This window comes from Fusarium mangiferae, assembly GCF_900044065.1.
Source record: "Fusarium mangiferae strain MRC7560 genome assembly, contig: FMAN_scaffold003, whole genome shotgun sequence".
Classification (NCBI taxonomy): Eukaryota; Fungi; Ascomycota; class Sordariomycetes; order Hypocreales; family Nectriaceae; genus Fusarium; species Fusarium mangiferae.
This window is the reverse complement of record NW_024573923.1, coordinates 2,793,697-2,809,679: the sequence shown is the minus strand read 5'-3', so window position 1 is coordinate 2,809,679 and position 15,983 is coordinate 2,793,697. Positions and strand designations below refer to the sequence as shown.

The window sequence follows — 15,983 nt, the reverse complement described above, 5'->3', positions numbered from 1 at the left end:
TAGCATTATTATATCCCTAGTTTGAGGCATAAAGTCGACTTCTGCCCAGGCTTTTGCAAACGTTCGGCAGACAAGATAGCGGCGACGGGATTATAGCAACTGATACCGAGAAGCGACTGGGCGCAATATAGTCACGACTGGGTGCTAGTCTTACCGCTACCAAACGTTAAGACCACAAGAAGCGAATCCTGACAGAAGGCTAGATGTAAGATAGGCACGAAAATTTAGAAGAGATGAATAACATGTTGCGAGTGAGGCATCTCAAAGACATGACACCGCATCAGCGGGTGATGACAGGATCAAGTGATTTACCATGACAAGGGAGAACTGACAAAACCATCAAAGGAGTTGCAGAAGTCCAAGAGACGACACCGAGGCCATTATGGAGCGTATCAAGGCCGTGGACGACACAATCACCAACAGAGAGGCCTAGCAAGTTTTGGGACACCAAGGCGTTAACCTCTGGCTCACGCCCATATACCAGGGCCCCATGAACGCTTAAAGAGCCTAGTTTGGGTGTTATATTCATGATGTTCTTGAACCGAATTGTGAGAAGAGCAAAGTGTACCGAGTGTCACTTACCAGTCACTTGGTCCAACCATAGGAAAAAAACACGAATGGCTACACCTGGCTGGATATAATTGCAATGAAAGTCGCAAGAGGATGTATTTGGAAGTTATCTATCCAAAATTAAGATATAAACCGATTGATGGAAAAGTTTGTAAAGTGATCTCGCCAGTTGATTATCAAGACAAGCAGACACTGGATGTCTTTAAACGATTGCTTCAGTCCGAAGTTGTCAGCGCACTCTTATAGCAAACGTAGGGTTTAAAGCTGTAACCCGAGTTCACCCTTGTAGATATTCTAGAGCCGTATTATATAGGTCAAAGGGAAGTAAACTCTAGGGGAGGAAAGAAAACCCAGGGCCTTGATCCTAAAGTATGAAAAGCCTCAGGTAATTTGGTATAAGTTTAGGATATCTTTACTAAATTTAGGATACCTTTTGCTAAGTTTATTTTGATATCCTCTATTAAAGTCTGATGTTTTCTTGCTCCCCAAGGACTCCCTCCTTCATCTGACTCAGACGGTCAAAAGGCTAGAACCCTTTCGAAGGCTGAGATGCAATTATCACTGTATTTGCGCCTTTCGTTTGGCAAGTGGATACAGTCAGGGAAATATTTGGGGTTCCAAGCCAAACTCCGCAGTGCGCTAAAAACAGAAATTCAATAGCACTCTCGACAGCGTTCTACGGAGCCTTCGTGGTTCTTGCTTGGCAACTAGGCATCTATAAAGATCAATATAGCCTTTTTCTGTTGACTCTTTATCTCTTCATCTTCACGAAATTCTAACCATAAAACGCTGTTCCTCCGAGTCACCTTGACTTCCATCCGAACCTTGATCGATCATTGGAGTCAAAGTGGGAACAGTATAGCACCTCAAACTGTCAACAAAGGCGATTAAATTCAATTGTCATCATGGGCTCCCTCGGCTCTGATGCAAAGTTACCATGGATCCGGACACCGTGCCTCTTGAATCCTCAACTGTCCCGCGTGGCAGGCTGGTGAGCTTCACCGTCACGACATAGTTCAAACCAACTAACATCATCTGAGCAATGTGTACCTCAAGCTTGAGAATCTTCAACCCTCAGGCTCTTTCAAGTCCCGCGGTATTGGCAACCTTATGACCCAAGCGGCTGGTGCTGCCACTGGCCCGGTCCACTTCTACTGTTCATCTGGCGGCAACGCTGGTCTGGCATGTGCAACTTCTGCCCTCTCTCTGGGTCAAAAGGCGACCATTGTGATTCCTACCATCATTACTGAGCTCATGAAGGGCAAGCTTCTCGACCTTGGGGTGGAAGTACACCAAAAAGGCAGGAATTGGGCCGAGTGTGACAAGTACATGCGTGAGGAGCTATTGGCAAATGATCCCACGGGCATATATGTCCCGCCTTTCGACGATCCTCGGGTTTGGGACGGTGCAGCAACAATGGTCGATGAGATCCGAGATCAACTTGAAGAGCCCGTCGAAGGGATTGTCTGTAGTGTCGGAGGCGGCGGTTTGATCAATGGCCTGATGCAAGGTGTTGAGGGCCGTCCCTGGCAAGACAAGAAACCAGCTGTTGTGGCCGTCGAAACGAAGGGAGCAGACAGCCTCAATGCAAGCGTCCTTGCCAAAGAACACGTAACCCTCCCTGAGATGACCTCGATCGCAACGTCTCTGGGCGCCACTAGAGTGTCAGAGCAGACTTGGAAATGGAGCCAGCATTCTTCGGGCACCATGAAGAGCCTCGTTGTATCTGATGCGGATGCTGCCATTAGTGCCGTGCGTTTCGCTGACGATGGGCGGCATTTGGTTGAAGTCGCTTGCGGTGCTGCCCTGGCCCCCGCTTATCGTGGGGATTTGAGAAGAGTGCTTGGACAGGGCATGTCCGACGAGGAATGGGGTAAGAAGAACGTGGTGATCGTGCTTTGTGGTGGCTCGAATGTTACTCTGGGCATGCTCAATGAGTATCGGGATAAGTATAAAGGGGAATCCTCGATCAAGATCTGAGTGAGCCCATAGAACATACACATATACACATAGAGACGGGAGTGGATAAATAGACGGTTGATCATCAGAACTTCCTTGCAAGCTGCGTATCGCTAACCGTAATCTCTGACTCCCGTCACCAGTCAAGTCCCTTTTGTTGCGCCAAACTCCCAGATACCATCCCACAAGCCTAGCGTTTGCTCGCACCCCCTCTTCCCTTTGCAGTTCCCTTTTCTGCCTTGGCCTGGTCAACAAACTCTTTCATGATCTGGTGCAAATCGGGATTCTTTCTGGCGAGAAGCAACACATCGTCTGTTGTCACTGTGGACCGTCCAGCGTGGTTGCTGAAACTCTCCAGATCTGTGGCAACGTTCTCTGCTTCTATTCAGCACCCGACCCCGATACAGAAGTGAGAGAGGTGATTGTTGTTTACCGATTTGTGTCCAGACTAGCTCTGTGAGTGCGCCGATGAACTGTGGTGTGGCATTTCGGTTACGGCGTAGAGACTCTTCATCAACTATTTGACCAACTGCGTACCACAAGGCAGCCTTGAGGCGCTACACTCAATTTATTAGCTATCGGTAGAACATTGCCAGGAAAGAAGCAAGTATTCCTACCTCTCGATCTTCGTCACTAGTTGCGTCTGCCATCCCGATTTCCTTTTGCTGGGTCAATAACACTCAATTGTTCGATGAAAGACAACAGGTATTGAACGTGTTTAGTAGACGCGTGGTGGGGTAGTAGCATGCTGCACACACCTACGGATGGTGGGGCACGTAGCGGACGACAGAGCTTCACTAAGAATTAGATACTAGGCAAGGTAGTTAGTTGGTATAAAGGAAACTCCCCGCCTGAGACAACAAATCCGAATTGAGAGATGAAAAGCAATATATTACTATGGCGCTGATAGTAGTTCATTCGGGATGGCCACGAATATTATGCCTTTATGCTCTGTATACGGTTTGCCAGACAAAGCACACAGTAGATGATAATTTGTGATGCTTCTTTAATGATACTGTCAGGAGAATGAAATGATGCAGGTTTGCTTGTAAGATGTCTCTCCGCCTGTTAATTTCTCCTACTTGACTAAGTAGATTCCTAGTAGGAATACCAGGCTCTGATGGTAATGAAGCTGTAAAATAAACCAAGGTCGTTGAAGAAAGAATATGGCTAATGCAGGGACATCCAGATCCATTTAAAAACCTCAGCTTGGGGAGCAAGAAAACATCAGACCTTGACACATGGTGTCAAAATAAACTCAACAAATGATATCATAAACTTCTACCAAGCTACCTGGGTCTTTTTTTTCACTTAGGATCGAGGCCCCTTAGAACTTTTAGCTAGATGGCATACCCTTGTCACGAAGTTCGGAACTTGAGCAGTTCTTGACCCCCCCTGCCCATCTCTTCTTGTTCAGTTCTGGTTTAACAGGTAAAACTTCCAGTTGAGTTGATCTCCCGGTGTCAGTCGTCATTGGCGTTCAAGTTTTTCCAAGGTTGACATCATCAGAAACTGAGACTGATGATCGACAATGGGTAGTCCGCTCCACCGAATATGGGTGAAGGCTATAGCGGTATGAAAAGCATTCAGTTTTCTATTTTCGGGCAATAATTGAGGTAGATATCTGTTTTCTTGGAAGCTCTAATAGCGTTCTTCCTCCTGTTTAAGAATGGTTCTATTGGACAATGAGGTAGGTAGATGGTTAAGAAGCTCTCCCCAATTCCAACTCATCCAAGCCACAACGCGCCAGCGTCTCCACTAACGAAACAAAGGCTGTGCTCCTGTTCCATCCAACCACAGGCGTGTGAGCCACACACCAAACGTCGTCATCACCAGATTCGGCCGCTTTAGCATCGCCACTCTTAATGCGATCAACAGAAACTCGGCCACTTCCACACAATCAGATGCTTTGCAATGGCGCTGGGAGGGATCCCAGCTACGTAATAATGGATGTCTTGCGCAAGCTTAGTCCCCATACGCAAGAAACCACTTAAACCCCGAATTCCTCACCCAGTTTACCTATCCCCTCCACGAACCTTAACCCTCACATCTTCGTTATTTTCTTGACAATATTCGTATAAACCTAAGCGACCATGGGTGCTAAGTCAGGGACCGCTCTCAAGTTCCTTCAATGGTTCATTCGTGGCATTCAATTTGCCTGTGCAGCCCTTATCCTTGCCATTTACTCCTACTTCTTAGCCACGCTCCATAACCACAACCTTCACATCAGCGATACCATCCGCGCTGTGGAGGGTATCTCTGGTGTAGCCGTTCTTTACACTGCTGCAGCTCTGGTACTTGTCTGCTGTCTCGCTGGCCGTACGCTTTCTTCTCTCTTCGCCATCATCTTGGATGTCGCTTTCATCGGTGCATTTATCTATGTTGCTGTTGCCAACAAGGGTGGCGCCAGCAGCTGCACTGGCTATCTCGACACTCCCTTTGGTAAAGGAAAAGCGGGAAACACTGCTGAGGGAAGTGATGGATTCACTGCTTTGCCGAGTTACCGCACGGCTTGCAAGCTCCAGTCCGCTTGTCTAGCTGTTTCTATCATCGCCATGTAAGTCACAAATCTAGACACATGCATACTGCAGCCCAACTGACATTTCAACAGCATCTTCTTCATATTCTCCATTGTGATGGAGGTTGCCCTTGCTCGCCACCACCGCAAGGAGAAGCGCTTCGGCCCCAGTCCTGCCAACGACTACACCTCGGGCTATGGTGCCAAGGGTGGATTCCTGGGCCGTCTTTTCCGTCGTCGCAAGACTGCTGCCGCTGAAGAAGGCCATGACTTGCCGGAGCATACTCATCCTGATCAGCTCGATACGTATCGCCAGAGTCACACCACAGATCGCACCGCCGTCAACAACTACCCTGACAACACCTACAACAAGTACGATAACACCGGCTTCAGTTATCAAGACCCCAACCATGGGCGCCAGGACGGTTATGGTCAGATTCACTATCCTGAGCCTGAGTATGGTGTCACTCAACCGCCTGCTCGTCAGAGCGAGAATCCAAACTATCGCTATGAAGACGGCGTCTACGATCGCACTTAAGATATAACGAAAGAAACTGGAAATCCCAATTGGAAAACTGCGCAGAATGATACCCGGAATGTTGCTACCGGCAAAATTAACAGGTCGCCCATGAATTTTCACGTTATGTTAGATAATAGGGCTTGACTCGCCCGCTTAATGATTAATAATATGCATTTTGATCCTTTCAAAGCCGGGATAATAGCGATGTGCCGTTTCTCCACGGATCAATATCCAGTTCAAGGCTGGGCTGTTCACATTTTCTGTTTTCCTTGAACTAAAATCTCTTAGTTTATGTTGTCTCCAGGGTCTTTTGCCGCTCGAAATACTTTATACTCATCTGACAGGCTGGTGTCTTCGCTTTAATCTCCCCCATCTCTATATCATCGCAGAGCCAAGCTTCAATAGGTCAGAGAGGTTGAACTATTACATCCCAGACCAAAACGCTGATGTAACGGGAAACCCACAAACGAGTCTTGACGGAAAGTGAACAGACAACTTGCTGTTTGTCATTCGTCATACCGACCAAAAGCACCCAAGCAAGAACCCCTTTGTGTAACAGGCCTACCAGACCTCACCCGGCTCTAGTTCGCTCATGCCATCGTCGCCTCCCCCTTCTGTCCAATTCAATTCCAGCTTCTCAAGTTCCCTGGAGAAAAAGTCCTGCTCGTCTCGCATAGCAGCTCTGATATCTGGTGCGATTTTGTCTGGGTACCGGCGAAGGTTAAGCCAGTGTGTTAGGCTGCGCAATGCTTGTTCCAGGGGAAGCGCTGCGTCGACTTCGGCATCCACGTCACTTCCCGCAAGCCATTCGTCCTTCAGCTCCGGTCGACAGTGCAGATATATCGCCGTGATCACCCGCATGTTGCTCTGGCGCCACTTACGGCCGCAGTAGGGAACTTGGTTCTTGAACAATTTAAGTGTATACAGGCGTAATTCTGGTTGAGGTACTTTGAGAGACTTCCTAAGGATTGTTGACGACTTGTATTGGACAAGCAGCAAGTTTCGGTGTGCTTTGTTTTTGCAAATCTTTTGCATCACTCTCAAGTAATTAATGAGGGAGAAGAAGTTGCGGCGCGAGAAGTCTGTGATAGGCTCTGTCGGTTGTTGATTGAGGGGATAGCCAAGCTCGTCTACTTCGGGTCTCGTTGATGAAGCGTGGTCATCGCTGTTGGGATCTGTGTCATCGTCGTTTTGCGCGGTTGGCGATCGTCTTCGCCTGATTGGCGGAGGAGCAGCCTCATCTTCGCTCTCTTCTATTTCTTCGTCATCCCCTTCATCTTCTTCCTGCACCGAGTCTGCAGCTGCCTTATCTCTAGATTGCGACAACAGGTTACAGAAATGGAAGAAACTAGGGATATTAGCAGACTGGCTCTAAACTCCTAAGCATTACCTCATACCTATTTTCAGCGCGGTCCATTTTGCTATCAACCACTTGCTGAACGTCTTGATGAGCAAAGAGCTTGAGGACGAGAGGGACGTAGTTAGAGTCCAATAGAAGTTGCGTCATATACTCGAATTTGAGGACATCTATTTAATATCAGCAAAGAAGCCAATCAAGCAGACTCTATCAACATACGAGAAACTCTCAGCCATTTCAACAGGAGTATGAGAATCCCAGTCATGGCTTTCGATGTGATTTCCCGAGTCCTGGCGGCGTCAACTTCTTCTAGAGACAATTCAGGTGTCGGTGGTTTGGGAAGGCTCTGTCCGGGCAACTCCTGCTGCTGTCTATTCGCCGAAGGACCGCCGTTCATGCCAGGATTGTTACCTCTACCCATTCCTGGAGGTGCTTGTTGAGGTTGCTGTGCGACGATTGCTGTCACGTTAAGAAGAATCGGCCGCAGCAGGACTATCACAAGCGATTGGAGGTGAGGCAAAGCATCACGCTAAACGTCGTTAGCATCGTCCCCATTTTCATGGTTCGTGTTCACCACCCACATAGAACTTTTCAACAGCAGCAAGGCGTTGCTTGTCTCGTTCAGACAACAGCTCTGGTCGAGGACCATAGTCAATCTCCGGTTCAGGAGCGACGGGGTGCTTTCTCTTCTCCTCTGCTTTTGTCTGCGCTTTTACCGCCTTCAGAATCTCTTGCTCTTCTGCCGAAAGCTCATTAAGGTCTAGACCCTCAATCTCGTCGTCATCATCATTGTGGTCACTATTATAGCCGCGCTCGAACTTGAGAAATCGCTCGCGCTCTTCCCAGAGCTGGCGAGTCGCCCGTGTCATCCTGACTCGTTTTGAGAATAACTCTCCAGCTTCAAGGATGGAAGCGGGAATATCGCTTCCTTCCCACTTTCGGCCTACCAGAGCATGTTGGAGACCAGAAGGGCCTTTCCCGCCAGCAAAGTTGCTCGACGCATCTAAAGGAGGGTACATGAAAGGGAAATTCTGGTTTGTTTGATAGTTCTGTTTCTTGCCTCCCTTTCCGTTTACCGCTGGAGAAGGGGGTGGTGATGGCGCCGGGGTTGCAATGTGTACTGGTTGGTCAAGAATCGAGGTTCCTCCACTGTGAACCTGGGGTGGCGCGGGAATGATACCGTTAGCACCGTTATTCCTGGAAACTTGACTCGAGAGAGGGGGTAATAAAGAGGTGTTATCTGCTTCAAGTGGAATGGCTGGTCGCGGAGGTACATATGCTGGGTATTTTGATGTAATCTCTTGCCGGAAAACGTGATAGTCTAGGGGTGAAGCAGTGATGGTCTTCTTATCAGCTGCTTTGTCTCCCATCTCATTAGTGGCGTCTTTCATAGCTTCGAGCTCTTTGGTTCCACCAAAAACAAGTAGAATTGATTTCCAAAACAGTAGAAGTATCTGTTGAAGAATGAGCATCACGGCGTGAAACACGACTGCTCAACATACCTGAGTTTGGGGCATGGCATTTTGCTCATCCCATCGTAATTTCGAAGTTGCTGTAAACATGTAATCGACCATCGAGGGGTTGAGTTCCACTATTCATATCAGCCAAGGCCAGATAGAAGACGAAGAAAAAGCTTACACAGCTTTCCGTATGTAGAGGACATGTCTTCCGGGTCGTTGAGAGTTTCCTGCACTGCAACGTACATGATGGTCATGAGATTCATCAACTCATCCTGAGCTTCTTGGGCGCTGTTATGCTGCCCTAGTGGATCCCCTGACCTGGGATCCATATTCAGTTTCATGCTGCAAAAGGTGCGTCAGGCTATGCTCACCACTGTACTTCGAAATTACTCCGTAGGGCTTCCCATATCACTGGCAGCCCTTCCAAAGAGCTAAGACACTCGACTCCAGCCTTGATAGCCTGCAGCTGTGGAATACTCGCAACGGACCGGCTATCTCCTGCTGTCGCATTCGGGATGGCAGTATCGTTCCAACGGCCCAAAACCAGGTACACCAGCTTCCCAATAGAAGCTGACCGTAATGCTGCATCGTTGGATTGCACGCCTGCTATAGCGGTTTGGACAAACCGTGCCCGAGTATCGTTATCTGCATCATCCCATGAGTCCTGAGATCTCGACTCATGCTGCCAGTGCCACTTAAAAGCTCTCTGTGCAGCACTGAGCCTAACCCACTGTGGTACCTGATAGTTGAACCACTCGTCTATCTCTTCGGCATGCGGACCCATGTCGGTGTACTCAAAATCATAGGCGACAGGATCCGCGCGGTTGAACTCCGCTACTATATGGCGCAATTGCTGGAGAGAGAGCGAGTCGGTCCCCGAAGGCTGGTCATTTGAAGGGAGAGGTACCATAGGCGCGGCTGGAGGAGCGCCTTGTAGAGAGTTTCGCTCGAGGGGAGGCCGTGCTGCTGTGGGCGGCGCAGGAACCGGTGGAAGATCGGGTTGTTCGGCCTCACCGGCGAGGTCAGCGATTTCACCTGTGTCAGTTACATCATCTATCGGAGTAATAGGTTGCGCATCGTCTTGAGAGGCCCTTGGAGGCCAGGCGTTGCTCATGGTGTTGGGAGGTTGATCTAAACAAATGCCCCGCCAAAGTCGATGTTTTTTTTTGTTTCGGTGCTTAAGCCATAGTGGAACTACTGCTTGATTAAGTGCTGATTGCAAAAAAACAAGCGTGTGGCTTTTGTCTCAGCCGGCGCTTTAGAGAGACCGAAATGTATGAGCGATAATGGTTGTAGACGTGGCCTGGTTGAGTTGATGGAGGAGGAGGAAGCCCAACACCTCAGCCTTGGGGTTTGGTAACGCCCGCCGAATATAATTGGCGGATGCTCTGAGCTATCAATGCAGGTCCTGCCAGGCGCAACTACCTTAGTTAGTAGGTAAGGGTCCCCGCATCCTCCTCAACTTACCATCATAATTGCTGTGGTCATTAACTGCCTGCTATAGTACTTACTACGAGAGCAACTACCTACATTAGTACATATAAGAAAAACAATTTAAGAAAAGCTAAAGTTTATTAACTACATTATCGGATTTTAATTTTATTCTGTAACTATATCTTATAAGCGTTTTAACCGAAGAGGAATATAATATATAAATATTATGTGAAATAATAAATATTTATAATTTAAAACTTAAATAGTTTATCAAGTACGGAGTAATACTCCTCTTTATCTATAAGCTTCTCTAAGGTACTCTATAGAATTCGTTCACTCAGAATCCGAATAATCTACATCAGAGCCATTATTCCCATCTCCCTCTTTCAATGCTTGTTTCTGTCCTTTTGCTTTTGCCCTTTTTCGTAGCTTCTTCAGACGATTCATTCTCTTCTTCTTGTCTTTTACATGCTCCTCTTTCTCGGCCAATTTCTTGACTTCGGCTGTTTTCCTCTCTTCCATTTCCTTTGCTCGCTTTCTTAGGGATATCCGTTGTTTCTTTCCTGGTCGCCGTTTTGTTTGAGCCACTTCATCCTGTAGTTTTTTATTCGCCCTCGCGTTTCGAGTGACAGCGAGTTTCGTAACCCTCCAAGGAACCTCGAGACCCCAAGCCCTACCGTGTGATCTCGCCAACACTTGGTCCCCACTCACTGCTGCTACAGTATACTCATGCTTTCGTTCTGCAGAGATGTCTTGAACCACATAGTAAGTGAGTGGCCGACCGATCACAAAAGTTCCATCGCCTGTTGGTCCAGGATCTTCCTCCAGCACGACTTTTTGACTTGGTGGGGCTTTGCTGAAAAGTCGAAAAACAAATTCCTCTCCCTCATCCTTGGCGGCAGAAATAGTCTCTGATCCTCCAGCATCGTTATCACGAGATTCTTTGCTTCCTGCGAGAGAACAGTCCTTCATCGCGACTTCAGGGGTCGGTTCTGCCAGGATTCCCAGCCCCAATGATCTTGCGATCTGTGCATTCAGTTTTGCGCGCAACTCAACATCACAAACACCATCGTCACTCCAATTCTCTGCGCCATCATCTGATTTATCCAGATCTTCTCTTCGAACCCTGAAAAGCGAGTTAATACATAGAAAACGGATAACGGTGAGCAGGCCATCACTTACCTCTTTGCTTCAGGCACTTCAAACATGCTGCTCTGTTTGTCAATGGTGGACAGCCGCAGGGACATAAAGTGAGATTCTGGGTAGGTCTGCCTCAATGTGAAAATAGAAACAAAGACTACAATGTTGTAGAAGGTGCAGCAAGATAAGTCAGGGAAGCAGATTAGCGGGGATCTTGTGAGGCTGGGCCACTTCCATCAAAAGTCAAGGTGCTGTAAGCAGCAAAATCTCCATAACTATACCAAAATTCCGGGATGGCAGCTTCGTTATCTTATCGCCTCGCACCAGCCACATCTACTTTAACTTTTGAGGTGCCAAAATTGTATTGGATGCGGTGTCTAGATAGGTAAGCACCTTCCTTACCTAAGGAGGTTAGTACATCAATACGCTAGTAGATAAGGTACTAGGTACTAACTATATGTACTGATCCCGAGACCTTGTCTCTAATCAAAGTATTCAGAAATTGTCAAACTTTAGTGTTCACAGCACCAGATAAAATTCTGCCTAGTCCGTTGATTAAAACGCAATTATCTCTGCAACATAAATTAAGGATTAACAAAAGGCGAGCATCAACCAGTGATACTCTGTGACACTTAGCCTAACATCCTCTCTGCACACTAGTCAACCTGAACTTCAGCTCTTCAGGTGAACCAATCAGATTACCTTCTGCACTGGTAGAACAGATCTATTAACAATGCCATCCCCCACGATAGCCCTGCTTAGAGGCTCAATTACGACCAGGCTATTGGGACATTAACTTGGCACAGCGCAAGCATGAAGGGCGCATGGCATTAGATGGTCCGGGCCTCGGAGGGCCATTCGATGGTGCGACGTTCGTGTGACCTCAGTTATTGATTGCTTCTGAGTATAAAGAGCCCAAGGCCCCGAGTTTGCAACGTAGTTGGTTCACAGCACAAGCGTTTCGTTTGCAAGGACCAACCAGGGGTAGTAGGATGATGACTATTCATTTTCCAGCTCTACCTCCTTCACAACAGCTTTCAGTCAAGCCAGTCACTCAAGAGCCCGAGGGAATTTCTTCATCACACTCCGATTGTTTTTCAACTACTTCATCGATACATAAGGGAACTCGAGCTCAGCGGCAACTTTTTCGACATGCCACTTGACAATATAAAACACCGCCCTATGACGGAGCTGGTACAATCCGCAGACTCATACCCGCAGGAGAAAATAAACAACATCAACAAACAAAATCAGAGGAGAAGATACGACCTTGTTTCGCCTGACCCGTCCTTTAGCCCCAGACATGCAACGGCGTCTCGAATCGTTGCAGAACCAGCCGCTCTGCATTAATGAGAGGTTTCGAATTGACCAGTTCTCGTCGTTCCCCAGCGTCATTAGCCTCTAGTCATCTCTTGTCAATCCTCGTGTATCAATTCCTTCTTCCTTCTTTCTCCTTCGGCCAATCCTTTTCACCTCCATTAACGCTTCATCATTCTTGCCTCTGCTTCCGGCTCCGTCTACTTTCTGGTATCCATGTTTCAAATCAGTGCAAGCCGCCCAATTCAGATTGCCAACACCATCCGTCATAAAAAAAAAAATAGAAAAACTCCAGGAGGTATTGTTACAAGCTCACTGACAAACGAACCAAGCGCTCCACAAGTTCAGTGGTTGTCATGCTTCTCGTTAGGCCAACATCTTTTGATGGCAACTTTTTGTATCGTCAAACGCGAGCTTCTTAACTGTGGATAAAATAAAGACATAGAAGTCTAGTTCCCATTCCAGGAATACTGATGTATGGCATCAAAAGAGCCTCTCGCGGCTCCGTTATAGACCGACGAACCCTGCGGCTGGCTCGATTCGGTCTTCGTTGGCGACGATCCCGCAGGTGTACTCTTGTACTCGTCTTGAGGGAAAGGATATGGTCGAGACTCAGCAGTGCTGGCATATGCCAGATTCGTACTATGCTCCCCAGACGCTGATGTCCAGGTATGCGCAGGGGCGTAGTAGTCCCTTGCAGGCACTGAAGATGGCCCAGATGTTTCTGGGTTGTAACTAGGCTGCGCAACCTCGCTAGAACTCGAGTTCACGGGCGCATACGGGGCGTATCGATATTCTGGAGAGGCGTCGGTGTTCGCTACTGAGCCCGCGCTCCTTATGGAGGGATGGCTCATGTGTCGTGGGCTCTTCAACGGCCTTGGATTATCGACGTAACGAGGGATGTTCATGGCCTGGTCATGGCTTCCGAGCGGAGTGGTGTGTATCGATAACTGCGGAGGGCCAGTCGTTGTCTGCATATCATAAGTATACTGGGATCGGACTGGTGGGTGCTCCGAATCATTCGTTACCATGGATATGGGCACAGGGGGTTCCATCGATGATTGGATGGGCATTCCTTGTGATTCAGCAGGGAAACTGGCCGTACCAGCCAGAGGGCCCATTGATGCCGCAGGGTAACTCTCTGCACCGGAGCTTGGGATATGACCCAAGGGCACCTGGGCTGGCGGTGTTCCCCAAGTTGGATATGAGCTACAAATCGGTCAGTACAGCTCAAATCTAGATACAACCAAGTCGACCCAGGAGCAAACTCACTTAGATCTTATTGGGCCTAACTGTGTGCCCGGGATCTTTGGCGCATTAAAGGTAAAGGCTGTCCGTGGGAGCTGAGCGTCAATGCCTCTCGGTTTCGCTTCCTGGTGCTTTGCGCTTAGGGGGCCCGCAACAACTCCCACTCCAGTTTCCACAAGGGCTTGTCCTCGAGACCCTGCACTGGATCCCAACAAAGGGATCTCCTTTCGGGCTTGAAAGTTACGAGGGCTTCGCCCTCTGACGACGATGGGCGCCGTCGTGGATTCCGTGAGCACAGTCTTGTTACCGTTGGCCAATGTTCCAACGACTTTGAGATGAAGGACAAAATGTTGCTGGAGCTCCTTTCGACGACCATTGTTTGCAGTTGCACTGTGATCGTATTAGCAAGCGAGTGTTGCCAGTGCAGCCAATGACTTACATCCTGAATTGAAGGCGTCGCCACCCAATGGGGTACACGGCATATTCGCCATCAGATTCTGTCCCATCGTCCTGGAAAGGAATTAGGGGCAGGGACTGCGGTTCTTGATCTGGGGTTTGGTTTGTCTCTGGTGAGTTTGGTGGAGGGGTTTTCCACGGAATCACGATTAATCGGACCGGGTTGCCATCAACAGATTCAATGGCAGAAATAGTAACTTCCATGTTGCTGACTGCAACAGTCTCGCCAGATTCGGTGATCACAGACAGTTGACCTCGTGGTGTAACAAGAGTGCCGCTGATTTGAAATAGATTTCTTCGGTAACAGGTCAACTCAGGCTGTCTGAGCGAGCCATCTGATGTATTCGCAGGCATTTCGGAAAGGAAGAACATCCCGTGGAGTTGAGCGGACAACTCTAGTTGTTGCATGCGGCCTTGCTGGTCAACTATGGTGTGTTTATCCTGTGTCCTCTTGAAGGCCAAGAGCTTGTGCTCGTGGCTGGCTGTCATCTTGGAGCTGTCGTCACGGAGATCCTGGACGATTTCCTGGTAAGCAGGTGGTTCTGCTTCAGAGAAAGACCTCTTCAGGTTTGGGTAGCCGTGGTGTGAGACAATTTCTGGGTGCGCAGGTCTGTCGTATGCTTCTTGGTCGTCTTGGGGATATCGGCTGTAGGGGTAAGAGGGCTGATCCATCTCGGTATGATTACTGCTAGTCCGTCCTGAGAGCGGCGAAGAAGTTGATGGCAAGGGATCTCCCACTCGACCTGGTATGTGTACTGAGCCTCCGTAACTTGACCACATGCTTGAATGCCCTGGGTGTCCTCTCAAGTCTGCCATAGTGGCCGGGTATGCCGTTGCGGTTGTCATGGGAGCATAAACTATTCAACTTTGCCGCTTCCTCAACCAGACCAAGTTGTCTGGACTTTGACCCGTCACTAGTAACGTGGTCCTGAGAACATCAATGTCGATACAGATCAGGCCAAACAAGATAGTCGAGATAAAAGAATCTCGCGAGACGTGTTTGGCGCAAGGTGTGGGGGAAGCGAAGGGACAATACGATACTCAAGACACCAGGGAAGTGATGTTTGAGGTTGATGGTGCAAGTGTGTACTTGTATATGGAAATGGATGGCGGCCAGAGGAACGGCAGATGATGGAGGGGAGTGTTTAGTACAACACCCGGCACTGTCCCCAGGGTGGAGACCGAGTTTGACGGGGGGCTGTTTCGAGGTCCAGGCACAGGGACTTGGGTCAGTGCTGTCGACAAGACCTAGTAGTATCAAGTCCGGAGAGAGTTCTTAGTATAAGCTCTCACAAACAGTCATGAATGTCTGTGGGCTGGGAGACCACTTCAGCGCATGCGGCCGTTCTTGGAAGGAGGACGGGGAGTGGAGGGGCGGATTTGAGAAACAAAACAGCCTGTTGTGATATTAGAGGCTGATTTCATACAAATACTTTGACAATGCTGGGTTCTTAACAGAGGGCAGTAATCTGTTCGACGGCAGTGATGGTAAACACCAACGTAGCCTTCAGCATAAAGAGCCTACGTAGTAGAAGATGAGCTTATTAAACGCTGTTTCTCTAGGAGACAAGCAGTTCTGATAAGGTGGATGTATCAATGGAGCATGCAATGGAGCTCGGACAAAGCTATGCCCCAGAGACTTTCTGATAGAGAGGGTCAGGTCCAGAGAGGACCGCAAACTGCCGGATACAGGCAGGATAGCAGAAGCAAAGGACATGACCGCCGACAACGCCGGGGCTTTTGGGAGCCAGGACCTTCACACGAGGTAAGAGAAGACATCCCAGACACGCCCCAGCACGTAGCGCAGTCCCTTGCTATGCCATCCCCTCGTCAGCGTCTACCGAGGGGTTCGAGAAACACCCCTGCTCATCAAGCCCAGCACGAAAGAGAAAGCCCATGTACTGTTGACAAGTCATGCCGCTAAAGTTTGGATAAGAGCATGTCCTGCCCAACGCAAGGTCCACGTACTGGCTACCCCCATCCATGCTGGTTGGGATGAGATGG

General features: G+C 48.7%; 6 protein-coding genes across 6 annotated transcripts; 2 read left to right on the top strand and 4 right to left on the bottom strand.

Moving 5' to 3' along the window:
* Positions 1-1,475: 1,475 nt before the first annotated feature.
* On the top strand, positions 1,476-2,550 carry FMAN_04239 (uncharacterized protein; the record flags this gene model as incomplete). Its single annotated transcript, XM_041829075.1, has 2 exons — positions 1,476-1,561; positions 1,611-2,550. The coding sequence occupies 2 exons, from the start codon at positions 1,476-1,478 to the stop codon at positions 2,548-2,550; spliced, it is 1,026 nt and encodes a 341-aa protein (XP_041679874.1).
* A 169-nt stretch (positions 2,551-2,719) lies between these two features.
* On the bottom strand, positions 2,720-3,179 carry FMAN_04240 (uncharacterized protein; the record flags this gene model as incomplete). Its single annotated transcript, XM_041829074.1, has 3 exons — positions 2,720-2,904; positions 2,963-3,086; positions 3,147-3,179. The coding sequence occupies 3 exons, from the start codon at positions 3,177-3,179 to the stop codon at positions 2,720-2,722; spliced, it is 342 nt and encodes a 113-aa protein (XP_041679873.1).
* Positions 3,180-4,622: 1,443 nt separating this feature from the next.
* On the top strand, positions 4,623-5,585 carry FMAN_04241 (uncharacterized protein; the record flags this gene model as incomplete). The annotated part of the gene is made up of 2 exons (XM_041829073.1): positions 4,623-5,086; positions 5,141-5,585. 2 exons carry the CDS (start codon positions 4,623-4,625, stop codon positions 5,583-5,585), a joined length of 909 nt encoding a protein of 302 aa, XP_041679872.1.
* Positions 5,586-6,128: 543 nt separating this feature from the next.
* FMAN_04242 (putative Protein required for hyphal anastomosis (HAM-2)) lies at positions 6,129-9,498 on the bottom strand (the record flags this gene model as incomplete). Its single annotated transcript, XM_041829072.1, has 7 exons — positions 6,129-6,915; positions 6,965-7,094; positions 7,144-7,453; positions 7,506-8,378; positions 8,427-8,515; positions 8,563-8,702; positions 8,756-9,498. The coding sequence occupies 7 exons, from the start codon at positions 9,496-9,498 to the stop codon at positions 6,129-6,131; spliced, it is 3,072 nt and encodes a 1,023-aa protein (XP_041679871.1).
* Positions 9,499-10,151: 653 nt separating this feature from the next.
* On the bottom strand, positions 10,152-11,065 carry FMAN_04243 (uncharacterized protein; the record flags this gene model as incomplete). The annotated part of the gene is made up of 2 exons (XM_041829071.1): positions 10,152-10,944; positions 11,001-11,065. 2 exons carry the CDS (start codon positions 11,063-11,065, stop codon positions 10,152-10,154), a joined length of 858 nt encoding a protein of 285 aa, XP_041679870.1.
* A 1,659-nt stretch (positions 11,066-12,724) lies between these two features.
* On the bottom strand, positions 12,725-14,651 carry FMAN_04244 (uncharacterized protein; the record flags this gene model as incomplete). The annotated part of the gene is made up of 4 exons (XM_041829070.1): positions 12,725-13,246; positions 13,304-13,484; positions 13,548-13,913; positions 13,963-14,651. The coding sequence occupies 4 exons, from the start codon at positions 14,649-14,651 to the stop codon at positions 12,725-12,727; spliced, it is 1,758 nt and encodes a 585-aa protein (XP_041679869.1).
* Between the last annotated feature and the right edge of the window lie 1,332 nt (positions 14,652-15,983).